A 27,629-nucleotide genomic window follows, 5' to 3' on the forward strand; every position below is an offset into this window, starting at 1 on the left:
AAGCAGAAGACTGGGGTTAATGTCTAAGTGGATGTTCAAGGTTACTCCATTTCTGTCAGTTAAAGGAATCAGAAAGGAATATTCTTTTACCTCTTGTCTGTGTCTGGAAAACAAGTAAGTGTTAAATTTCATACTTACTGAACAAATAAGCCTAAAAACTTGAATTCCACATAGCAGTTATTAACCTTGTAAGTAATTTCTTTCTTTCCATGTTTGCCTTCCTTCCTCTCTCTCATTCTGTTCACTTTAAAATGGTTTTAAATGTTTTTGAGACAAAGAATGCTGATCTTTGAGCTGAAGAGGAAAATAAGAGCTATTCTGGCTGCAAAAACTGAGAATCCATAACTCCAAAAACAGTGCTGCCCTCACTTTTTGGGAAAATCAGAGTGTGGAAGCTGCATTGTCAGGTGACAATTAAATGCAATCCATCCCTATAGGCAACCCAAGTTGCATTTCATTAAAACAAAGTAAAATAAAGCAGTTTTTGGTGAGTTCTCTACCATGCCTAGACACCTAACTTTTGATGCTTTATAAATGAACAATGTCACAACACCTGGACTGCCAATCATCCCCTCCTGCAAGTTTTGAACAAGAATTCTGAAGCTTTTGCTGCTTTGTTCCTATAAGGTCAAGCCACAGAAGAAGCTCTTCAAATGACCCTAAAGATCAGGGCAAAGCTCCAGCCATACTTTGGCATTTTCTAGTAAAGGCCTCCCACTAGCTTAGTGGAAGGCTTCATTAGCACTGTAAGGTGTTCTTGCAGGAGGAGATTGGAACCAGTGATGGGATATATGTGTGGGCTTGTGGAAATCTGATGCCGGTAACCTTCACCTCTGCCATCGATTTACCATGTGACCCTGGGCCAGCTCACTAGTTCCTCCTTGTACCTCTGGCTCATCATCTGTGAAGCTAGAATGAGAGCAGTGACTATTCACATGACCCCTAAACCACTGGGCAAATGAAAATGCTACACACAGTCAGTGCTAAATAGTAATAAAATCTAAGAAAAAAACAGGTCATTTCCACTGAAAAACCCATCACATTTTGAACCACAGATCAGTGAGTACCTGAAAATAAAACACACATTTCAGATCACAATGTATTTTCCCCTTTCCTGGTCCATCTCTAGAGTACTATATGTCTTCCTGTCAGCCTATTAGGAGCACTAATCATGCTTCCTATAGTGAAGGATCGATTGGGTTTGAAAGGATGAGAGATAATAAAATGATAAAATGTATACTCTGGGGTGACTCTGTTACTTGGATCAATTTAGCTTTCAGTATATAGGCAGGGAATCATTTACAGGAAGTCCAGCTCTAGGCCTTGGGAGGGAGGTGGGGGGAGGAGGGTATGTTAACAGAACTCCATATAGTCCTGCCCAAAACTCTTTATCCCCTACCACAATCTCCACAAGAAGGAAAAATAGCCTCTTCTCCTACTACCAGGCACATAATTTCCACTCCTTAATCTAAAGCTACTGCTGAGTTGATCCAAATAGAGGCAGCCAGGTGGCCAACTAGATAGTCTCTTACAGCAGTAGATCAGATTGTCGCGTAGTCAATTCAATTCAATCAGCAACAGCAAAAGCCATTAATACTGAACCACGAAGCTGTAGATAGAATCATTTCAACTATCTTAACAACTAAACTACATCTACCATGCACTCTCATCATGTCAGTGAATATATTTTTCAAACAAATCTTTCAAGGAAGTACAGCATGTCAAACAAATAAAAGTGAGGACACTGTGGTTGGAGTGGGGTGGGTGAACCCAGAGTCCCCCTCATTCTGCCTCTCTCTCTGATCTCTGTATTAGACCCTAAAGCATTTCCAACTAATCTCTAGGGATGCACAGAACACAGTTTGAGAAGAATTTGGACCTAGCCCAAGCCCCTCATTATTTTTTTAAAATGAGAATACTAAGGCCCAGAGAGAAAAAAAATGACTTAACCATAGTCTCATAGATTGTAACACTGCCAGGACTAGAATCCAAATGTCCAGAATCCTTGTTTTAGCACTTGACCTACATGGATTCTTCATGTGTGGCCAAAGAAAGTCAGGTCTCTGTCCCATGGGTACAGCTATGCTGGGAAAGGAGGAAAGTGGAAAGGACTGTGTACTGGGCCAGCATATGGGAAGTACAGATCCCAAGTACTGAAGTGCACATCAAGTGAAAGCTAGATATGCAGCAGAGTATTTCTTTTCCATCACTCTGATCTCTTCTTAGCAGAGCATGGCTAGCTCCTTACAGAAGCAATACCAGGCCACACAGCCCTTGGCAATTAACAGCTATAAGAGCAAGAAGTCACATTTGAATTTGATTCAAACTGCAAAGACAGCCTTAAAAAAATAACCCTTTTTAATATCTGAGGAGATAGGACAATCTTTAGATATTTATTTATAGAAAACTCTCACTTAACTGGAATACCAATCAGAATGCACAAACAACCAGATTACTTCCCTTCCCCTACTCCACAGGTTTGAATAACTATTAACATGATAATAACTTTAAGACACTGTAATGTCTGGCAGAGTCTTCCAAACCCCTAAATATATTCATATACTCATTGATCCAATGAATATTTATTAAGTACCTACTATTTCTTAAGCCCTGACCAGGCACTAGAGAAACTAAGCTATTCTTGGGCTCCAGTGACAGTCCAGTGATAGTCCTCCTCGAATGAGATTTCAGCTGAAATGAATATGACAATGATAGAGGCAGGGGTGAGGACACTAGACAAAAGGATCTCTAGGGATTTCAAGAGCTAATATTCCATGATTCTATGACTTTATTTTGTTAATTGACTATATATGTGTGATATAATAATGAGACTATTTTGAATCCAAAACAAGAAACAAATTAATCTGAAAAACAAAACAAATGAATTTAAATTCTGAATGAGTATTTACCTTTAGTCACTGAAGTAGTGACCAACCTTCTATTTTATCCACTAGCACTATTTTAAGCCCTATTATAATTTTTCTTTTTTTTCTCTTAATTGTGCCTCCATACCCAGTTTATTGCTTTATAATTATAACATGATTTTCACTGAAAATGAACTACTTCATTGATCTAAACAGTAAGATAACTTGATATGGATGCAAATGTATGTTAACTATTTTAAAGAAGCACATTACTCTCAAAGGTTAGGTCAAAACTGTAGTTATTTATATCATTCCATGGGTTCTGAAGGGAATTCTCAAATAGTAGATGAAAAAATGTTTTGAGTAGTGACAACAAAATTGAAATAACTATATAGCCTCACAGATGACAAAGTTGAAAATGACAATGCCCGCATAGATATTTAAGGATGGTCATTCTGGTCACTTAACAAGGGACCTCTTTCCTTCTATCTTCATTCTTCCCCAAGAGGGACATATGCCCAACATAATACTGGAGATGAAAAATACAAGATGAAAGGCAAATCAGCAGAAAAGCCCATGCCAGTCTTGGTGTACCACAGAAGCAGGTTTTTAAGCCCAAGGGTGGAAACAGAACTTGAAGGAAACTTTGTGTTAGAGAAATGAATCTCTAATCTACACAGAACATGATTCTCTTAATTTAAAAGACAGTTTCTTCAAATGTAACCTAAATCTTAAATCATCTATTCCTCTTTGAATACAGAAGATAACTCTTCTTCATCAAAAATACCTCATTTCTTCCAACTCATCCAATCTTTAGACTTCTTTATTCCAAGGTAAAACAATCACAGTTCCTTTAGCATTTCATCCTAGAACCTATTTTTCCCCTTTCATCACCTTTAAAAGACTAGACCTACCCTCAGCTGACCAACATAGATTTGTCTCAAATCACACTCACATGTTCCAGGGTGTGTTCTTCCTTTCTTCACAACAAAAGCCAAGGTCACCAAGGAACAATAGCATATTTGCCTAGTAAACCTGAGGGGGGCCTGTGCTTGGTGCACTTGGTATAATAAAATTACTGACGTGTTATGAACTTTATTTTAATAATATGCCTAAACAAAATATGCAATTAAAAATTTAAATTAAGTGCTTCTAAGTTTGATGTTATAAATTAAATATATAATTTGGTATGAGAATATATGATATGCTATATTAAATTTATTAAGGGAGTATTATATGTGAGGGGGAAAGACCCTGATAAATCAAAAAATAAAAAGAGATAAATTTAAAAGCTTTTCATATAGAGCAAGATAACACAGAACTTAATAAAATTAAATTAGATACATCTGAACTGTCCAATTTAAGAATAGTTTTTTTTTTGCTCTGACAGAACTCACTGTGCTCAAATTCCAGATTTCCAAGGAGAAAAAGAACTCCCCTAGTGTTAATGAAAGTTGTTAATTTTCTCCAGTTAGACTTAACCTGCCTTTGCACTTCAGTTGATTTCCAGGTTTGAAATATTATATAGATAAATTAGATAAGTTCCAAAATGACGATGAATTTTAGGTTAAAAGTCCTTGGACTAGAACAGGCAAGAACCTGAAGAGAACTTAAAAAGGAAGCAGAGATTGCTCTCATTAAGTATATAAACTGAAAATACAAGCAGGGTCAGAAGCTGAACAGAAGGAATATATAAGGCTCTCTGAAAGTAGAACTTCCCAAAATCTCATATTCTAGGAATTTTTAGTGATTTGTTTGAGCTTCATGTTATTAGGTAGTTCGCCATAATTTGAGAGCCCCAGTATAAAACGAAAATTCAAAGTCACGTGTTAAAAATTACTAAGAATTTCAAGATGTCAACAGCAAAGCATTAAACCAAGTACAGGTCCCTTCTAAATGTGGAGCCATCTGCAGCTGCACAAGTTGTATACTTATGAAGCCAGCCCTGGTTGTTAGAAATATTTTGAGGATCATATGCCCCCTTTGGAAATTTAATGAAAGCTATAGATACATGCATACATTCACACACACCCCCACACACACAATTTTGCATACAGTTTCAGAGGGTTTGTGAACTTACTTAAGCCCTGTCCATGTATTCTAAATTAAGATCCACTAAATTAGATGGATTCCATGAGACTCCACGAGGCAGAGCTAGGATCCACTAGTGGAAGCTTACAAAAGGACAGATTTTGGCTTCCTAACAGTTAAAGGCTTTCCAAAATTGAGGAGGCTGCTTTACTAGGCACTTGGTTCTGAAAGTATAGCTGTCAACTAGACCATCACCTGTGTGGTGTGCTCTAGAAAGGATTCCTATTCCCATGGGAGCCTGGATTAAATAACCTCTCTGGTTCCTTACTACAGGAAGATTTTGTGAGTACAGTATAACTATAAGAAGTTTCTACCTTACAGCTTTGTCCACCCCATTTTCTGATAGCTTGAAAATACTTGGGTTCAACTGTCTTGATTTATTTCATTTTCTTTGACAAGGTCTTTACCTTCCTGAAAGCCAGGTTTATGTAAATTAACCTGTACCCTATGGGTTTATATAAAATCAACATGTTAATTTATGCAAAGTAATGCAAAAGATCCATCCTCCAGTTTCTCAAAAGAAAAAAAATCTGATCACCTTCCCAAATGGACATTCAAAGCAGCATAAATAATCAAGAATGTGAAAATGGCAGACAAAGCTCTTAATAAAGAGCAACAAACAAGGCACCAACTAAATTCAAGAGGGAACATCTAAGAAGACTGATGATACAAGTCCCTTCTAATTAAACTCTTAAGAGGTCAGGGGGTATGACAAGCCCCATCTTATAATTCAGGGAATGAAAGTACAAAAATAAAAATCCAAAACCACATTAGAAAAGAGAAAGGTGAGATTACCCAGAACATGGAGCTGCTCATTCTTTTCCCTGTTCTCATATGTGAGAGAGGTAAACCTAATATTCTGGGTCTCAAAACACTGGAGTCAGAGTTCAAACCTTCTAAAGGAAATGGAAAGGCCCTCTTCAGACTGAAAAACAAATGTCATTTTGGCAACAAATTGTCAAAGCCTCTAAAGATGTTTTTGTCCTAAGTTCCTGATCATGACATTCACCATAAATGACGTTTCCTGTTCACTTTTCTCATCAGCAGGATGAGTTGGTGAACCACATTTTTGTGCCATTCAGGGGCTCTGCTCCAGAATTAAGAGGAACAAAAGAATTGGTCAGCTCTTTAAGAAAACAGAATTAATTCTAAGTAAAAAGCAAGCTAAAATCAGTAGCAACGGCTTTGGCCAAGCAGCAGTTACGTGAAACACAAAGGATTTAAGAATGACATCTAGGGATTAAATAAAATGAAAAGAAGTACAAGAGGTCTGGGGTCTGATATCAAAGGAGAAATTAGAGAATGATTGAGGAAGAACTCAAAGAGCTAGAAGACTTTGCTTTGAACAAAAATAAAAAAGGAGGATGAAATGCAGAGGCTCAATAAAAGGCTAACTTAGACCTGGTAGATAGAGCAGCATGCTGATAAAATCAGGCCCTCCTATTCTCTTGACAATTGGGGATCTAGTTCCTTTATACTGTCATTCCACTGGGTATGCTGGATAAGGAGGAAAAAACACTGTCAAAAGTATTTGTACTACAGGGTTTAAAACCTGCTCATTCTCAGTTCTGCCATTACTGTTGTTTTGTCTGGTATTTTGCAGCAAAAGCATAAATTTAAACATGGGATCCCATAGCCTATATTGCAGAAAGGGATTTTGGCTCTTCATTTACACAGAATTTTTTTAAGGCTCTTTGTAATTCCAGGCCCCATGGATGGTATTTTCTCTTAAGAAAAATAAAACAACTGTATGGGACTAACATAACATAATAAAATTAAATTAAATTAAAAAAGAAAACAATTGGCCAGCCCTCTCCAGATTTTGCTCTCCAATTCTCTGTCCTTAGTTCACACCATGTGAGTCATAAATAGGTCATCACCAGATTAAGCTGAAGTGGGTGGTGTTTATACATTGAAAGATTATAGACTATAAAGTCTATGCAAATGTGGGCTGTACAGATGAGGATGGAGCTGCAGAGGGCTCCGACAGCACTGGTAAATGCTCCTCATTAAACAGCAGAACCTGAGGGTAGGCAGGCTGTGCTCTGGCCACAATTCCCAACTGTGAGAGGTGGAACCCTTGGTAATTCAAGATTGCTCAGTGACTTCCTATCTCAATCATTGTGCTCCTCAAGCCTGCTAGTGTGCCAGCAATTCATAAGCATTTATTCAGTCATCTAACAAACATTTGTAGATCAACTACTACATGCAAGGCAGTCTTCCAGTATAGAGAATTCAAGAACACAGTTCTTGCTGAACTCTGAAAAGAGTTCACATGTGTAGCGGAAAAGATAGACATACAAATAACTAAATCACAATATGACCAGTTCCAATATAGAGGTATAAACAAAACGCTACAGAGCACAGAAGAGGCAAAATTAATTCTGCCTGGTAGAGGGTGGGCTGGGATAATCCAGGGAAAGCTTCACAGAGAAAATGACATTTGAAATGGGTCTTCAAAGATGAGTAGGATTATCAAAAGGCAAAGAAGGTGGGAAGCGATTTACAAGTGAGGAAAAGCATAAGATTAAATGCTCAGAGCTGGGAAAGTGAACAATTTTGTTTTTTTTTTTTTATTTGGGGGGGTTTCTTTGGAATGATGAATAACCCAGAATGACTTGTGTGTGGAGGGGCATGTGGCCTGTTTAATTATTGAATAAATAAACAAATTAAGAAATAAAGTAAGGAGGATCTTATATACAGATTGTATGCCACAAGGCATTTAAACTTTATCTTGTATGCAGTAGGGAGTCAAAGGAGTTTTATTTCATAGGACAAAGGCATGATCACATCTATAATTAAAAGCAAACAAACTAGTAAAAACCCCATCTACAAGTATTATAAAAAATGGGTGAGTGTGTAGAAGGGACTGGAAGCTGAAAGTAGGAAGACCAGGTAGGAGGGTTGTGCAATCTTTAGGAAAGAAATGATTAAAGGCTGCACTGGGTCAGCAGCAGGTAGGATGAAGAGGAGTGAGGTGGATTTGGAAGATATTTTAGAAGTAGAATTAGTAGAACTTGGTGATTGCTAGATATGGAAAATTATGAAAGATCTGGAGATCACACTAGATATTCTGGCTCAAAAAGAACGAGCCATTTTAACCATTTTAACCAAGATATGGTACACAAGAAGAAGGGTGGAATTTGAAGGAAGGAGATTAAAAGTTCAGTTTTGAATGAGTTCAAAGGACCTATGGGACAGCCAAATGAAGATGTCTAACAGGAAAATATTTCATATATCTCGGAAGATACATAAAGACTGGACTGCTAGATCTAGAAGCCTTGAAAGGGCAGGGGGTCTTGCCTGTGGCCATACCTTAGAATCACCTCAAAGTAAAATAAAAACCTACTGAAGTCTAGGCCTCACTCCAGCCTAAATAAATCAGTATTTCTGGGGGATGAGACTTGTACAAGGGTATCTTTTAAAAGCTCCCCAGGTGATTTTAATATGTTACCAGTGTTGAGAAAGACTAACAGCAGATAGTTAATACCAAAGGAATGAAAACTCAGGAAAAATAGAGGGAGCATTAAGGAGGAAATGCTGGTGAAAAACAACTTTTTAAGGACGGTCAGAAGAAAATGAGGTAAAGATGGAGACTAAAAAAGATATGGACAGACCCAAGATAAAGTGGTGTCACTTAGAGGAGAAGAGAGTATCAAAACGGAAAGCATGTCCAACAGCATCAAATGCTCAGTAGAGTCACTGGATTGGTTTAAAGAAGAACTAGCTGTCACCTATTAAAGAACAGGACAGTTCTGAGTAAAGGGAAGAGGGAGAGATGGGTCAAGAAAACCGGATATTTTGAATACTGTTCAGCCTTAACAATGGCTAAATGTCCAAGAAAGAAGCAAGGAGATTAAAGCAGAGTGGCTGGGGGAGTACCGAAAGTAAAATCTGCCAGCCTTGTAACTTTTTTCTGCCTTGAGCCTCCAAATGGAATTGCTTGATGAGCAACTAGAGCTATGCCTCAGAGTCACCTTCTTTGGGAAAAATGGAAAGATCCAGAGGTGGTTCTGCAATCATCTAAGCACAGTAGTGCTCACAAACTAGAGAATCCTGGAGGGGGGATTTAATGAATGTGTGCAAAGATCAGCCCCATCATCAGTACAGTAACTATAAAAGCTGTTATTCCTACTCCTGTCAGACTCAAAGACAGCCACATGATGGTAAAATGCTACTTCAGAACTATAGAAGGAATGTATTACAGTGCCACCTGCTGGTAATGCTAAGACCAGAAACAAGTTCCTTTACGTTTTATTTTATTTTATTTTATTTTATTTTATTTTATTTTAGAGGGGGTTCAGCTTTATTGAGATATAATTGACATATAACATTGTGTAAGTTTTTTGTTTTGTTTTTGTTTTTTATTTATTTTTCTTTTTTCATTAACATATAATGTATTATTGGTTTCAGACTTTTTTTAATCATTAATTCCCTGAGGCTGAAGATTGAAGAACACAAACTTAATTTTGATTTATAATTGAGGGTAATGCCTTACTTGGTAATTTTTTTTATTCAAAAGACATTTTCATATTGAAAATAAAGCTCTGATTGAATCTTACTATAGCAAATGGAAAGCATGTGAACAGAAACACTAGAAGCCCAAGACTAGAATGTCCCCTCAACATTGCCCCTTGCCTTCCAATTTGAAGCAACTTAGTCTATATTTCCTTTCTAGACTCAATATATTTCCTATAATTTTTAAAACTGGATATATACTCAAGACACCATCTGTCCAGCTCCTTGTTTCTGCGCAAAGATGTCTCCTCAACTAGGTGAATCTTATACTATTCTCCAGCCAATCTGGCTACTTAGTACTCAAAAATAGCCTGAACTTTAAGCATCCATACATTTGCTCCTGCTGTTCCCTCTGTTAAGAATATTACCCCCATCACTATCCCCAACCCAGTCTTCACAGTCAATTTCAAATGACACCTCTCCCATGAAGCCTTCCCTAATTACCCTCATCCTCATCTGGAAATAATTTCTTTTTCATCTGAACCATACCTGCACCTCTTTTATGACTTATTATTTTATACATTTTATAAGAGTTGTAAATAAGACATATCCATGGTGTAGTGAAAGAGCATGAATTTTGGAATCAGTTCATGGTCCAAAACCTGGATTTGCCATTTAATAGCTGGGGACCTCAGATAAAGTTACCCTCCCTGAGTTTCAGGTTTCTCATCTGTAAAATGAGGACAATGGTGCTCACACAAAGGGGCAATATGGGAGAGAATTTAAGAGAAGGAATCTGGAGCCAGATACATCTGGGTTTAAATCCTGGTTCTTCCCTTTACTCGCTATATAAAAGTGGTCAGTTAGCCACTCTAAGCCTCAGTTTCTCCATCTGTAAAACAAGACAAGAGTGGGACCTACTACCTCAGTGTTTTTGTATGAGGAAACAATGTATGTAAAAGTGCCTGGCACATAGCAGCACTCCATGCATGTTAATTTCTCCCTTCCCCTATGATTTACTGAATTCCTTGGGGACAAAGAGCATGCCTTATCCATTTCTGATCACCTCAGGTGCTCAGCACAGGATTTTTTTTTTTTTAAGTCTGCTTGCATGTTTGGTGAATTAATAAATGCCATGTTTCTATGACATTCCTTAGCAGAATTTAGTTCCAGGCAACCACTGTCTCATTTCTCCACAAAGCAGTGATGCCAAAAATCCATCATTCATCTCAAGGGTTTAATGGATGCCTCTTAAAACCATGTGTTTCTTGTCTGTAATCATTTAGGGAAAACACACATACAGTACAGCTCTCCTAAGTCACACCCACAGGAAGAAGCAGGGCTTGACTTTTCTTAGCCTGGGGAAGGGTCATTGAATTTCAAGACATTTCTTTTAGACAGAACAGTTCTGGTGCAATCCTCACAAAGTGTCATGCTTCTCTATGATAGTTTCAGATAAATATATGGAAGCAAAAAAAGGGCAAGAATCAGAATATGAACAAAAGTTTAAACCTGCCTATTCAGTATTCCTCTAATGGACTAGAGGTATCATGCATATTTTAAGAAATCTCTGGATGCCAGCTTTCCCCAGGGACCAAACTACAATAGGCAGTAATGGTGTACTTTTACAGAATACAATATTTCGTTTAGGGCAAATTACACCTGTAGGAGTCAACAGAGCCACTAGGGATGCACTTTAGCCTGACATGCCTACATGAGCTGCGTTATGATAGAAACTAACCTAGCAGAAATTACAGGCATTCAAAGCTTCTCTCTACTCTGGCAGATACACTATCCTTTCATTCCAAAACAACAGAGTAGAAAAAAGCTCATTCACTGCAGTTCTTGGCTGTTCTTGTGGATGGGCTAAATCCCAACATCAAAATTAATAGAATGCTCAATTTATTCTTAGTTCTCTCTCATTCTTCCCCCTTATGGACAGTAACAAATCCAACATGATACCAAGCTTGGTAACTTCTGTATTTGGATGATACTACAGAGCTGGATAAGATCCCCACATGGAACTGTTTTCAGACTTTCCAGCATTTAAATTCGTTAAATATTTTAATTAGCTTAATTATCCACACATTTTCATTTAAAGAGGACCAGTGTCATAAAGGACTTCAATATTTCAATATATCAGATGTTGCTGATGTTGTACAGCAACCCAAATAATGAATTTAGATCTTAACACATTTTTTCCTCTTCCTTCACCATCCTTCGTTGCCCAATTTAATAGAATGGTTAGAGATCTAACCATATGGATTGCTTTGCTGCTGATTTTAATCTCAATCTCTCTCTCTCTCTCACACACACACACACACACACTTACTTCTAAGGAACATACACATATAGCCAGCATGGGAGTTTTAGTAAACAATGAGATTTTTTTCATTTGGATTTAGATTGGCAAAAATTCTTTGACAATTACAGTTAGTAAATGTATAATGAGAGAGGAACTCTGATACTCTGTTGGTGGAATTATAGGTTTGGTACAATGACAGTGGTGGGCCATTTGTCAGCATCTTTTAAAATTTGAAATAAAAATTTTATGCAATATTTCCACTTCTAAGGATATATCCTACAAAAAATTGCTTTTCTAGTGCACTATGATCTATGTAATAGGATTCTTCTTGCAGCATTGTTTTGGAATAGCAAAAAACCTAAAGATAATATCATAACCTCTATAAATAAAGCACATGTTTAAATTTATAATAAATCCATACAATGGAAAACTGCACCATATTTAAAAGTTTGAGTTACATAGGTATTGCCAAGGATTAGAGGTTATAGATATAAATCATGTTAAGTGACAAATCAAGTTGGAGAATACTATATGCAGAATGATTCTAAGTTTGAAAATTATGGGATTTAGGCTATATACATCTATCTATCGATCTATCTATCTATCCACCCAAAGAAACTATCTGGAAGAATCTATATGAAATGCAATGAGTTATCTCTGGAAATGAAATCATAAGAGAGTTTTCCATTTTGATATTGTTTGAACTTTTATTAAGCATACTATACTATGATAATAAGAAAAAATATTAAAACAATCCTACTTGATTTCCAAGATATAGTAAGTGAAAAAAACAAGGAGCAAAGAAAGCAAATAGGTATGTTTTGCTACATTTTAAGTATGAAACAACGGGAAACAAAATACACATATTGATTTGTGAAAAGAGGAAATACCAGAAACTGAAGAAATTGATTATAAATAGTGGATATGTGAGACCAGGTGGAAGAAAAAGGTATGCAAACAAGATTTCTTTGATTAATTTCTCTTTCTATAATTTTGAATTTTCAATTATATAAATGTTTGATGCTTTTGAAAATAAAATTTAACCAAAAAGTATAAAAAAGCAAATCAAGTACAGACACAAATTATCTACTGAATTAATAATAACATAGCCCAGAGAAAATTAATTGATTCAAGTAAATTTTGAACACAACACTCTGACTATACAGATTAATGGGATGAGTCTGAAGGACAAAAAGAATTGTAAAATATCATGTATTTTTTAGTAGGTTTGTTGTTGATAGTAGTTTTGGTATAGTAGTTCTGAAACTATTTTGCATGAATTATAGGATAAAATAATTAAGAATGTATATTAATGTTGATGGGAATGAGGTTTCCACTGTGGGAAAAGATAAAAATATGGAATGGGTAAAGGTGAAGAATCCTGTCATGTTGCATTTGAATCAGAAGTGTCCAAATTAAATCACATTTTTTAAGCTTTTATTTATTTATTTGAGAGAGAGAGAAAGAGAGAGAAATCACAGGGGAGAGGGGCAGAGGAGAGGGAAAAGCAGACTCCCCACCCGCTGAGCAGGAAGCCCACCAGGGCTTGATCCCAGGACACCGAGATCATGACCTGAGCTGAAGGCAGACGCTTAACCTACTGAGCCACGCAGGGGCCCCATTAAATCACATTTTTAAGAAATCGTTTCTAACTACCTTTTTCCACTAAAAGAAATCAGGAAAAATGGCTATTTCTAGTGCTGGGACAGACAAAGTATGAAGGTAAGCCTGGAGCATCTTTATAACAAAAAGCAAGGAAGTGCTCAAAGAATGATGGGGTATCAAAAGGTAGCAAGGAAACTTTCACTTTAGGCTATAATGAAATAACTGGAGCCAGACTAGCTCTTCTACAGAAAGCAATGTTAAAAGTGGACAAAATATATGAAGCAACTGTTTTCAGGTGGTACAAGACTGTGATCTCAGAAAAAAAGGAAACTCATGCAGTGAGCCCCACAGTCAACCCAGCTCTCCACTTGAGGATAATTCCCCAACTATGTCACAGTGAATGGGAATCCTAACAGAGCCTAGCTATCCTGCTGAGCTGAAGTTACAGAGATCAGAGCAGCTAAAATGGCTGGAACCTTCAGTTAAAGAAAAGAGCTTCACAAAGGGGAGTCCATGAAATCCGTAAGGGGGTTCTCTATGAGCCCCTGGCAGAAGATTGAGCACAGGGCATGATTGCCAAAGGTTTATCATCAGAGAGTGATCATTCATTACACAGTTAATGACAGAACAGTGATACTAGAGGACAAACAGTACTAAGAAACACTTTTTTAACATCTGGTCATTCAGCTAAGACTCCAGATAGGTCCTGCTTTATAAGAAAGAACTATGTCATAAAATATAGCCTACTCTAGATTCTCCCTAATGAAGCCTAAAACCAAGCTCTGACAAGATCCACAAGGGAGAAAAAGATTAGAGGTTGAATCCCACTAAGTAAAAGGTGATTGAGACTTACCTTGGGTTTTCCACAGATCTATTCTAACAAAGGATAAAACTAAACACCAAAAGTTCAAGATTAGTAACTGAACTACTGCTAGATCACAATACCCTTTAGAAGAACACAACAGAATCTAGTATCCCTACAATGTATTATCAACAAATTTCAGTACTCAATAAAAAAATAACTTGACATGGAAAAAAGTAATGCACATTAATGAAAAAATAAAAAAAAAAAGCTTGAGATGGCCCAGACATTGGATTTAGCAAAGACTTTAAGGCAGCTATAATAAATATGTCCAAGGAACTAAATAAAATATTCTCAAAGACATAAAGAAACATATGGCCTCAATGATATACCAGATAATAAGTATCAACAGAGAAATGGAACCATTAAAAGGATGCAAAGGGAAATTTTTAAAACTGAAAAGTATAGTAATTGAAATAAAAATTTCACTGGATGGGTTTTAGCAGAAAGCAGAATTAAGAATCAGTGATCTTGAACACAGTCAATAAAAATTTTCCAATCTGAAAAAATAGAAAAAATAATTGAAATAATATGAATAGAATCTCAGAACCTGAGGAATAATTATAAAGCAGTCAAGCATTCTGGTAATAGGAATTTCAGGAGAGGAGATTGAGAATGGGGCAGAAAATATCTAAAAATAATAAGCATTTCTCAAATTTGATGAGAAATTTTAAAATTCCAAGAGCTTTAGCTGCACCAAACATGATCAATACAAAGAAAACAACTAAACACATGATAGTCAAGGCTCTGAAAACCAAAGAGAAAGAAAAAGTCTTAAAAGCAGCCAGAAAAAAAAAAGACATTACATACAAGGGAACAATGGTAAGATTGTTTACTTGGCTTCTCATCAGAAACTATAGAGACTGGAAAACAATGGAATGACATCTCTAAATAATGAAACTTTCAACATAGCATTCTATATCTGGGGCAAATAATCCTCAGAAATGAGGTGAAACAAATACATTTTTATATAAACAAAAGCTGATTTCTCTCCAGCATACTTGTGCTATGACATAGGTAAAAAATGTCCAACAAACTGAAAAGGAATGACCAAAGGAAAGAAGAGCACTAGAAATGGTAAATACATGGAGAAATGTATAAGCTGTTTTTCAGTTGTCATTATTACTTAGAAAATTAAAACTGTTTAAAGCAAATAATTGCAGTTTAAAATATATGACAACAATAACATGAAGGATGAGGGCTTGCATAAATAGAATTATACTGCTGTAAAGTTATTACATTTTTGAACTGGGAAGTAAGAAGTGTGAGTGTGAAATATGATGTATAAATAGGAAGGGAAAAGTATAAAGCATGAAGTGATAAGCAAGAAAAGGAAAGTAACAAATATGATGGTTCATGTGTGAAATATGTAGTGGTACATATTTAACTCTAAATAGACTTTGTAAAGTTAAGGATGCTCATTGTAAGCCCAAGAGCAAGGAACAGCAGACTTTTTCTGTAAAGGGCCAGATAGTAAATATTTTAAGCATTGTTTGCCACACAGTCTTTGTAGTAACTACTCAACTCTGCTATTATAGCACAAAAGCAGCCATAGACAATATGCAAATAAATGAGCGTGACTGTGTTCCATTAAAATATTTTTTACAAAAACAGGAAATGGCCAGGTTTGGCCCACAAGCCATAGTTTGTGACCCCCAAACTTAAGTACCCACTAAAAATATTTAAAGGTATAGTTATAAAGCCAATAGAGGACATAAGATAGAATACTAAAAATTATTAAGTTAACCCAAAATAAAACAGAAATGGACCAACAAGTAAAAACAATAACAAATACTAGAAGAGAAAAATAGAAAATGGTGCCTTAAACATATCAAAAATTATATTCATTGTAAATGGACTAATGACTTTATCTAAAAGACAGACGTTGTTAGACTCGATAAAAAGACTCAATAATATGCCATCTATAAAATATGCACTTCACATTTAAAGCTACAAATAGGACAAGAGTAAAAGGATAAGAAAAAAAATATACCATGAAAACAGTAAGCATAAACTCTATTAACATAGACAAAGCAAAATTCAAGACAGATAGCATTATAGGAGATAAGGAGGGCAATTCTTCAGGAAGACAAAATAATTCTAAATACGTTTGCAACTGGTAAGAGCAACAAAATTCATGAGGTAAAGTTGACAAAATTAAAGGGAGAATGAGACAAATCCACAATTATAGTTGGATATATTAATAACCCTTTCTCACTAATTGATAGAACAAGTATCCAATAAAATCAGTAAGGACATAAAAGATAGAAAAAACACTGTCAAAAAATGCATATGGAATATTCATCAATAAAGGCCATGTGCTGGGACATGGAATAAATCTCAGTAAATATCAAGAGACTGAAATATTACAGAATACGTTCTCTGACTGGAATTAAATTAGAAATAATACAAATAAGATATCTATAATATCCTTCAATATTTGGAAATTAAATAACATACTTTTAAATAATTCTAGTTCAAAGAAGAAATCACAAGGGAAATTAAAAAATATTTTGAACTACATAATAATGAAAACACAATTGATCAAAATTTCAGGTTCATAGCTAATGCATACTTAGAGGGACATTTTTAGCTTTAAATGCCTTTATTAGAAAAGAAGAAAGGTTTAAGATCTGTGATCTAAGTTTCCACCTTAAGAAACTAGAAAAAGAACAAATTAAACCCAAAGTAAGAAAAAAAGAAAAAATAAAGAATGGAGAAGGAACAATTAAATAAGCAACAAAGAAAATTAACAAAGCCAAAAGCTGGTTCTTTCAAAAAATTGATGAACTTAATGAACCCTTAACAAGCAAGACTAATCAAAAGAAAAGAAAGAGAGAGCGAGAGAGAAAGAAAGAAAAAAAGAAAGAAAGAAAGAAAGAAAGAAAGAAAGAAAGAAAGAAAGAAAGAAAGAAGAAAGAACAGACAACAGCAAAAACTAATGATGTAACATATGGTGATTAACATAACATAATAAAAAAAGAGAAAAAAAGAAAGGACAACAGAAATAAAAAGTGGGGATAATATTATATATCTTACAGACATTTGAAGGATATTAAATGAATATTATGAATGACTCCATGTCGATAAATTTTAAAACTTAAATGAAATGAATAAATCCTTTACAAAAACACAAATTACCAAAATTGACTTAAGAAGGAAGAGAAAATCTGAGTAGCTCTGTACCTACAGGAGAAATCAAAGCATCAATAAACAAACAAACAAAAACTTTCCACAAATAAACTTTAAGTCCAGATAATATCAATGGTCAATACTATCAAACTTTTGAGAAAGCAATAATGTCATTTAGAAAACAGAGGAGGCAACAATATTTCCTAAGATGAGGCCAACACAATCCTAACACCAAAACCTAATGAAAATATTACCCAAAAATTAGACAATATCACTCATGAACACAGATGCAAAAATCCTCAGAAACAACCAAAATTTTTAAATAAATCCAGCAATATATAAGATGAATAATACATCATGACTAAGTAGGGCTTATCTCTTATAGCAAGACTGGTTCAATATTTGAAAATCAATTCATTTAATTAACCATATTAACACAATAAAGGAGAAAATCATGGTCATCTCAATAGATGCAGAAAAAGCATGTGACAAAATTCAATACCAATTCACAATAAAAAAAAAATCTCAGCAAACTACGAATAGAAGGGAAAGTCTTCAATCTCTTAAAGAATACCTATAAAAACTCAGAGCTAATATCATACTTAATGGTGAAAAAGAGCAACAGCGAGGAGAGAAAACATGCAACAGAATGTTAACAACTGGTGAATACAGGTGAAGAGTATATGGGTGGCCATTGTACTATTCTTGTAACTTTTCTATAGGTTTGAAATGTTTCAAGATTATAAAAACATAAAGAGAAACTAACTCCTTCTGTCTCACAGTATAATTCCCAAGTCAAGTTCTGGTTTCCCCCCATGGGATCATTTTAGAATTCTCTTTCACCTGGCTACCTTTTGCAGTCACCCCTCTAGATTACTGCAAAAGTCATCATTCATCACTGTTCTGCTGAAAAAAATAAAATCTACTACTAATCTATACTACTGGAACCAGACTTGGGAACTCTATCTTTTAGCTCGACTTGTCTTGCTTAGCCAACTTTAACTGTTTCCCATTTGCTGACTTAACATCTCTCCCTAGATACGTGTGCCATACTCACTGCCACCTCTATCTGTTCACTCACACTATGCTCCTTACCTTGAATGTCCCTCTCCGTTATTCCAGCTCACTCTTGGTCCTACCTGCTGTCAGGCCTTCCCTCAAGCCTCTCATCTTCTACAGAATGTCCAATATTGGTCCTGCCTTTCTCTGACTCCCCTAGCTTTGGAGGCCTTGATGTGCAAGTTTAATACTGAATCAAATTATCTTGTGTTACTCTGAGTCTCATATGTGAAGCATCCCCCAGTAACAGTATTTCCTCCCAGTTAAATAGATCTCTTATTTTTCATGAATTTAAATGACTTTGTAGAAAAAAAATCACTTATAAATATATGTATAAATGCTAAATACATCTATAAATGCTAAACATCATTACAAGTTCTTTTCTAATTTTGATTAATGTAAATGCATATTTTAAAATCATTATGTACCAGGTTTTTTGCTTAATATTATTTATATTCATATTTCTGTATATCAATATGGTCTAAATACTGGTCATTTTAATAGCTATATAGTGCTCTCTCTCAGGTTAACACAATTTGCTTAGCCATTCATTTATCCCAATGAGATTAAATATTCTTGACAAGGGAGTTTTGCTTTACTTTCCCTACTCTCTTCCCCCACCACAAGACTATTGTAATGTTTCACATACAGTAAGAGTTCAGTAAGTATTTCATGACTGGCTATGCCTTTGGCCATATAAAATTCAATGACTAAGAATCCTAAAATTATTTGCCCTTCAACTTCTTTAATAAGGGTGTTTCATCCAGCTCCATTCTGCCTATACATTCTTTCTGACTGATCTCTCTCATCTCTGACTACTCCTTACTTGCTATAAACTTTGTCCCATACTCCTTTAATACCACTCCTATACCAGCTCCAATGACTAAACCAATCCTTCCTGTACCACTTTCCCTTCCTTCAAAGATCCAATTTCCTCCAAGGAAGTCATCCTAATTAAAGAGATAAAAGTATCAAATCTCAGATTATCCATTTCAGGTAAAGAAGAGATCATGGGGAGGTCTTTTTTCCCTTGATCTTAGCTCATTAGAATAAATTCAGAAGATGAGATTTCAGTAACACCTTGTTGATCTTCTAACTTCTAATCTAGTGCTCTTGTACTCCACCCCTAAAGGGACAATGCAAATATCCTCAGAGCAACATTACTTCTAACCACTATTTTAAAATAAAACATTTTGTCTCCTTTATAAGAATTCAAAGCATGAGAGTTCATTTTATTTTTAATTATATAACAATCAATTTCACAAGGAGTGTTATTTTGTTTACACTTAGAAGCTGTTTGAGATATTCTTTCTAGCTTTTGCTAGAAATGTAAACTCACAAAACCTCTATTTCTGCCTTAAGATCTTCCTCAGTCATATGACTAGAAATTCTAAAACCAAAGAATTTTTAGTGAAAACAAACTGCTACTCTTTCATCAACAATCAGAAAACTCCATAAATTCTATAAAGCCATAAGCCGAATCCTCATGTAAAGCCATGTTCAAGTCAATCCAAAATGTATCTATAAGTATCCAATATGTTCCAGCAGCCTTCACATCCTCCTTACCCCTAGGGACTACATTTTCCTAGTTGATTAAGATACTGTGGTAGCTCTGCAATTTTCCTTCAAACACCAGATCACTGAGAAGTTGTTTTGTTATAGTCATCCTCCAAATGTGCTAATTGCAAAATGACCCAATTTGGATTCAGAATTAAACATACTTTCTCATCAAACTAGTCACCCTAATTCCTTTCTTCCCTGATATGGAGATCCAGGCTGGGGGGGGAGCCTAATACCAACAACAGCCTAACCCAACTCACATTTTTCTGTAGCAACAGCAGTAAAAGTCAGAGAAAAGCAAAAGGGACAGTTTAATGTCCCCCAAAATAAAAACCGTGTATATTCTGGGGACATAATTTTGAGGTAAAAAGAAATCGTTGTATAGAAGCCCTTGAGTATTCTCTTCCTGAGGGAAAGCTTTTTCTCCCACCCATCCTATTGAAAATCAGTTTTAGATACATGCGCCCTCTACAGGACATTTCAGCTATTAGCCTTTGTCAAGATATTAGCCAATTCCCTGCCATAAAGAATGACACCTTTAAATAAAGTAAACCTATTTTTAATAGAGTAGACTTTCCAAATAACCTTATCTAGTTTTAAATTTAGAGAATGCCAATGCTAAAGGACCTCATGAGTATTCTGTGGAGATGACAAGCTCACACTTGGTCAATCAGATACAGTCCTTAAAATTAGATGCTATGCATTTTAGTATGTTCTAATGCAACCTCAGAGACATTTTTGCTGTTTCTCTATGCAGAGTTGATAGTTGGGCTTGCCCAGTGTGAATGGGTATTACCTAGAAACATAACCTATGCTGCAGCTTTAAAAACTGTATATTACCAGAAACTAGGAGGTTCATTTCAATATGTGCCCAAACTAAATTTAAAAAAAAGTTGAGTCTTTTATTCTTTTCCTTGACTGACAAGTACAGAACAAAAAGATTCCATCCCTTGGTCCTGTGTCTTGTGCATAAAAGAAGCCTTTGGCATTAGTAGTTGTAGAGATCTTAGTGAAAAAGATCACTGCCTATAATAAACTGCACAAAAATCATTGTAACTGGCTTCACACCTCATACTAAACAGTTATGAATATTAATGAGTGAAGAGCACAATCATTCATTTTTCACTTAGGGGAAGGGAAGTAGGGGAAGAAAATAAAAGTTCTGAGTTCCATTGGTGATTCCAAGAACAACTATGCAAGCTTAAATCCAGATCTCTTTAACTGGTAAAGGCCAAAGGACCTCACAGATTGCATGAAACAAAATTTTTCACTACAGATTTGCCAAAGCAATCTTTTTTTTTTTTTTTAAAGATTTTATTTATTTATTTTTTTGACAGAGAGAGAGATAGCGAGTGGGAACACAAGCAGGGGGAGTGGGAGAGAGAGAAGCAGGCTTCCCGCTGAGCAGGGAGCCCGATGAGGGGCTCGATCCCAGGACCCTGGGATCATGACCTGAGCCGAAGGCAGACGCTCAACGACTGAGCCACCCAGGCGCCCCTTGCCAAAGCAATCTTTAATGTTCTTCAATGAAAAAGCCAATATAATAAGGTGATAAGGTGAACTCAAATAGGACCATCATAAGACTGCAAATAATTCTATTTTTTTACATAAAATAATATTAACATGAGTGTAGGGGCTGGGAAGGGGGTTATGATGAGAGTACCTAAATAGAAAGGAAGAGTGAAAAGAACTGCTCCGAAGTACCCCATTCTCATCACCTATGGGCAACTTAGGATGTCTTTTATTTATCCCATGCTTGATTTTTTTTCTGTATTTTGAAATAAACAAACACCATACACACAGGTATGTACAAACCAACATCAACCCATTAGTCTTTCCTGCCTACTCCACATACACCATAAATAAAAGCAGGAAGGCATAAGAAAAAAGACTAACTGTATTCAAACCATCTCCACTGCCCAGATCTGTAGGAAAAGTTTTGTTCCAATATTATAATTGCTATTGTCCTAGGAGGTAGCTGAGGGTAAGCAGATGGGGGAGAAGAGACTGAAACTATTCAAATATATTCATTCTAAGGGAAATAGCTTTTTAGGTAATATTTCTTCAATAAAGCTCACTGAAAACATGATACCACTTGGCTACACCAAGAAAACAAAGCTAAGAACCACTCATAAGCCACAAATGGCTTCACACTTGATAAGTAAAGAATAAAGAAGCAAAGCATTAAAAAGTTGATCTTTAAAGGACACCTGTGCATCAATGATAACTTCCTCTTTGGATATATTTTTAACATCCTCTCTCCTCATAAATAATAAACAAACCAAGGAAAGAATACAGAATACGTAATACATAGCAACTTGTTTTTGTTTCTTAGTTTGGATTTTACTTGAATTAAACTACCATAATATAGATGTCTTTTTAAACCTCAATTCCTTTTTTTTCCTTTCAGACTCTGCTACAGGACATAACCAAGTGAGGAAAATGAGATCTGGTCCAACAGGTTACATTTGCTAGTAAGTAATATCTCCAACCATTTTATTTCAGCAATAATCAATCTGAACCAAGACTGAAAGTGAAAATGTGACTTCAAAAGTGAGGCAAGGAAAGGCAGCCACATAAAATATGCCAAGTTGGAGATATTATAGGTAAAATGTTATACACAAACACAGCTGAAAGAGAGTCATGATATACAAAAATGTGTTAAATATATACATAAGTCTTAAGGGGAGAAAAAGCCAATATATTGCCTTACCCTTACCATTCCAGAATCCTTTGGACTTCAGCAGTGTTGTTCTATTTTACAACCTGTGACCCATTTTTGTGAAAGACTTATTACCATGCTATCAATTGAAGAACAATACTGTTCTTTAGCTATGTCAATTAGCAAGTATTCTCGCCTCAGAAAACAAACATTAACCAAACTCCAAGCACTAGCCAGCATGTATTGCATTGAAAAATAAGCATGCACTTTATTGCCTGGGTTTTATACTTAATGAGAAAGTAAAGACCATACATTTAATTCTAGGAAATAACTGAATTAGAAGCTAGCAGAAAGCCCCATCGTAGTCTTTTGTTTCCATGCAATAATACATTCTTCAGTGTCTTACTAGAATGATTGTGGACAGAAAATCAATTCTTAAAATCTCACGCATGGTTTGTAATTATAGCTAGACTATATAATCAAAACTGAAAGACATATATATTCAAGTGTTATTAAACAATGTTTAAGCTTTGATTGGGGTATCTACTGGCTACAGCTAATCCTTCAATACAATCATGGCTGCCTGCCAGGCCACCATGTTCTAGAAATAGATATTTCTTCTCAAGAAATTCCTCTTCAGGCAATTAGCTAATATTTCTGAACTTGGAGGCTTTAAACCTCTGCCTACTAGAGATCTGGTACGAATGTGAAAATGTACCAAAAAATAAAGCTCACTATTTGTCAAAAGCTTTAATTTAAACAGTAATGCTACACACTCAATTAAGAGGCAAACATATATATCTTTAAAGGTTTCCTATCTTTTCATTTGCAAATGTTTGTTCCCAGGTGTATAGTCACTAACAAATGTAACCAACCCTAACTAGGCCCTTAACATTTCATTGTCCACTGAGAATATGCTGCCATTGAAGTCAAACAAAATTCCACTAGTTCCCCAACATTTTCTCAGTAGTAGGCTAAAATCTCATTCTTATCTTGGCTACTTTCCAACATAGCTGGAATTCAAGAACTTCTGTTTAAAGATATTCATAGTTAAGGGCACAAATGCTTTCTGGATGCTCACAAAAACTACACACTTTTGGCCAAAGGAAATTTGCCAACTTACCAGAATTTCTCTTTGACACCATCCTCAGATTTGTGCTGACTACAGAACAGACCACAAGGGCCAAAAGAAATGGTGGCTTCATCATTCACTTTCCTTGGCAGCTGAAAAGTCAAAAAAGAATTTGAAGTTGAATCACAGATCTTGGCCTCAACAAAATAGCAGCTAAAATTTCATATATCTCAAAGACACATTACAGAAACAATGACATTCTGGTGACTTCTGGCTTTCTTTTTATGCAAATGGAAGAAAACATGAAAGTGCACAGTTGAATCATGCCAAAGTTCCCTGCTTAAAACTTTTCAATGGCTTTCCACTGGATATGGAGTAAAATCTGAACTCTTTCTACTAGACCATCAAGGAACTGAAGGTGGAGCCCTGGCTGCCTCTGATCTCATATCACACTTTCCTCCTTGTTGGCTATGCTCCAGCCACTATGAACATTTTATTTGTCCCTGGAATGTGCCAAGGTCATTTCATCCTCGTGGCCTTTACATTTTATCTTTCTCCCAGGATACTTCTCCCCATTCTTCACACAGTTCTTTAACATCTTATTTCCTCAGTCACACACAAGCACCTTTTCCAACTACCTAAAGTCTCACTCTGTCATTCTCTAGTTCACCTCCTTGCTGTTTTATTCATAAGACTGATCAGCACTTATGGTTATTTTGTTTGTTTATGTCGCAAGAATTTTTACTCAACTTTGACACTGATGTTTTAAAATTAACAATACTGAACTTCATTTTTTTAAGATTTTATTTATTTATTTGTCAGAGAGAGAGAGAGAAAGAGAGATAGCACAAACAGGGGGAGTAGCAGGCAGAGGGAGAAGCAGGCTCCCTGCTGAGCAAGGAGCTTGCTGTGGGACTCGATCCCAGAACCCTGGGATCATGGCCTGAGCTGAAGGCAGATGCTTAACCGACTGAGCCACCCAGGCATCCCTAACAATACTGAACTTTAAACAATTGGAATGAAACTGTTCCAAAGCCAAAAATAACTGTAAAAAGTTTTGAATTGAACTGAGATATTGTTAAGGCCCTCCTCCCCACAATAGGGAAAGGGGTTGATTAAAATACCATCAGTAGGCATTTGGGAGAAAAACAAAACCATTTTTACTGTTTATTCTCGTTGAGCTAAGACTTTTCAGCAAATTGGTTACCTATATGAGGATGCATTTGGGATCCTCTAACAATCAGAATATAAGCACCACAGAGGTACATTGGGCTTATCATAAACCCAAGACATAAAAAAAATGGCAAAGGGGACAATGAGGATGAAAGCACAGTGATCCCTAAAATAATGGGTAGAAGCAAATCTGAGTGGAAATGCAAGAGCACCCTCTGGATATCATTTTAAAGATCCAGAATTCCATATAAAGATATGTTTCTTGAATAATTGGTTTGTACCTAAAGGTATAGAACCTTACCCAGAATGTGAGAGTAACAGGATGATATAAAGTATCGAATAGATCATCTATTCCCAGAATTGACCTCAGAATGATATCTACCTCATATCCTAAATTCAGAAAACTTCCAGAATTTGAGGTCTGCGGCCACCTATTCAGCTGTCCAATGCAGCTAGTTCTTTATCATCCTATCCCTACTCCATCAATAAACAAAGCAGCCTGAGAAAGAGAAGATCGTCTTTTGATAATGAAGGAAAGCTTTCCTTTCCCAGTTGCCATGCTAGACTTCTCCAATATCACTGGAACAGCAGCATGAGGCAAGAGGAGTACACCGAGAGGAAAACTGGCATGATGCCACTAGCTGAAGTTCTGAGAAAAAAATTAATCAAATTTTGCAAGGGACTTCCAATGCCCAGAGATGCTGGGGGCATCATCTCATCATCAAACCTGTTATAAGAACTACCTATTTATACAGTGCCCACAGACAGCTAGAAGAGCAATTATAATCAACTAAGGAGAAAACACAGGCAGTCACAAGCATATTTTTTCCCTTTCCCTCTTCCCTAGTCATTTATCTCCCAATGCAACACCAAAGGAGAAGGCACAGGGGAAAGAGGAGGAAGAAAGGGAAATGTGCGAAAGCTTACCCTGCACCCTCCAAATTCCTAGCCACTAGTGCTACATGTCTTATCTGTTTGAAGAAAAAGGAAGAGACAGTATTTGAAAACAGCTGAAAAGTTATATAATCAGACTGAAATGTTTATCATTGTCGCCATCTCCTCGTGGAAAAAGGTAAGCACAGTAGAGCATGACAAGTAGTAATCACCGGGAAAAATAATACTATTTCATGTTTATGCTTCAGTGAGTTAAAACTCTTAATGAATTAGCTGCATTTATTAACTTGGTTATTTCTGCCCATTCCTTGACCACTAGAATATAAACTTCATGAAGATGGTCACTTAATCATTAACTGCTGTATCCTCAGTAACTAGTGTAGAGCTTGACATTGATAATATTCCAATGAATAAAAGAAGAATATCAGTGTAGATAATATCACATTAGGGGTTCAAGTAATACAAATAAATGGCAGCTTTCAGTGTTATTTTCCATTACCCATTTGTTTGAAATAGAATATCTATTATCAAATATATGATTATTCAAATCCAAGATGTGTGATATCTCCTGCTACAGTGGACACTGTTGGTACCTTACCCACATCCTCTTGGCCTACCCCAAAAGTCATTTGCAGAAGACTTCCTATGTTTCTCTACCAGAGGGGCTTCTCTAACTACAAAAGTAGCTTGAACAGAAGAGGAGGCAGACTGGAAGTTCCAGGTTAACACCCCAAGAGTTACTGTTAGTGATGGGAGTTAGTAAATAAACACTGCAACTCCCTCACCCCTTGGTATATTCCAGTAAAAATGAGTGGCAAACTGCTCATTAACATACTCTTTATTTGCTTCTCCTCCCTTCCAGTCTGACTTTCCCATTTCCTTGCAGTACTTTCTGGAATCACTTCCCAAATAAATTACTTACATCCAAATCCTTGTTTTTGGGTCTGCTCTTGGGAGAACCCAAAACAAGACTCTGAAAAGACCATTATGAATTCCACACAATCCTTTATTTTACATAAAATTTATTTGTCCAGTTTCCAGCTCAGAAGATTATGTAGGCTCTGGACTATCAAAGGTGTCTTATTATTCAAAATATGCCTAAACCACAGGCACACTCTAGCTCTCTTTTCTTGTCTCCCAATTTAGAACTTATGTTATTCCCAGTGACTTCAATAAGAACATTGGTTCATCTCTGATTTAACTCTTCCTGCTGTATCTACTCAGTTACCAACTCAACCTTGCTGGTTAGATATTAAAAGTCTGCTATGCTCTCCTTACCTATAACTCATCCTATCCATGATTGTGCCTTTCTTATTTCCATCTCCCAGTCACGGAAACATGAGGGTAAACAACAGATATACTTCCCATCCAACCATTTTGTTTTTCACTTCTAGTACAGTATTCAATAAAGGACATGAAATATTCAATACTTTATTATAAAATAGGCCTTGTTGGGCTCCTGGGTGGCTCAGTGGTTAAGCGACTGCCTTCGGCTCAGGTCATGATCCCAGAGTCCTGGGATCGAGTCCCACATCGGGCTCCCTGCTTGGCGGGGTATCTGCTTCTCCCTCTGACCCTCTCCCCTCTCATGCTCTCTCTCTCTCTCTCAAATAAATAAATAAAATCTTTAAAAAAAATAAAATAGGCCTTGTTTTAGATGATTTTGCCCAACTGTAGGCTAATGTAAGTGTTCTGAGCATGTTTATGGTAGGCTAGGCTAAGCTATGATGTTCAATAGGTTAAGTGTATTAAATGCATCTTCAACTTATGATATTTTCAGCTTACATTGGGTTAATCGATATGTAACTCCATTGTAAGTCGAGGAAAATCTGTATTTTATCATAACAATTATTATAATGTATTGCACATTTGTGTGTGTGCCAAACACTACA

At 36.0% G+C, this 27,629-nt stretch overlaps 1 protein-coding gene across 2 annotated transcripts in view; it reads right to left on the bottom strand.

Moving 5' to 3' along the window:
* IL1RAPL2 (interleukin 1 receptor accessory protein like 2) overlaps positions 1–27,629 on the bottom strand; it is a 1,179,835-nt gene that overhangs the window by 1,085,470 nt on the left and 66,736 nt on the right. For both annotated transcript variants that reach the window (XM_032397763.1, XM_032397764.1), the window contains exon 2: positions 23,722–23,822. In XM_032397763.1, coding sequence (XP_032253654.1) covers positions 23,722–23,806 — 85 coding nt within the window. In that variant the 5' untranslated portion in view covers positions 23,807–23,822. The remainder of the gene's footprint in view (positions 1–23,721; positions 23,823–27,629) is intronic.

This window comes from Phoca vitulina, unplaced genomic scaffold, assembly GCF_004348235.1.
Source record: "Phoca vitulina isolate PV1807 unplaced genomic scaffold, GSC_HSeal_1.0 scaffold103, whole genome shotgun sequence".
Classification (NCBI taxonomy): Eukaryota; Metazoa; Chordata; class Mammalia; order Carnivora; family Phocidae; genus Phoca; species Phoca vitulina.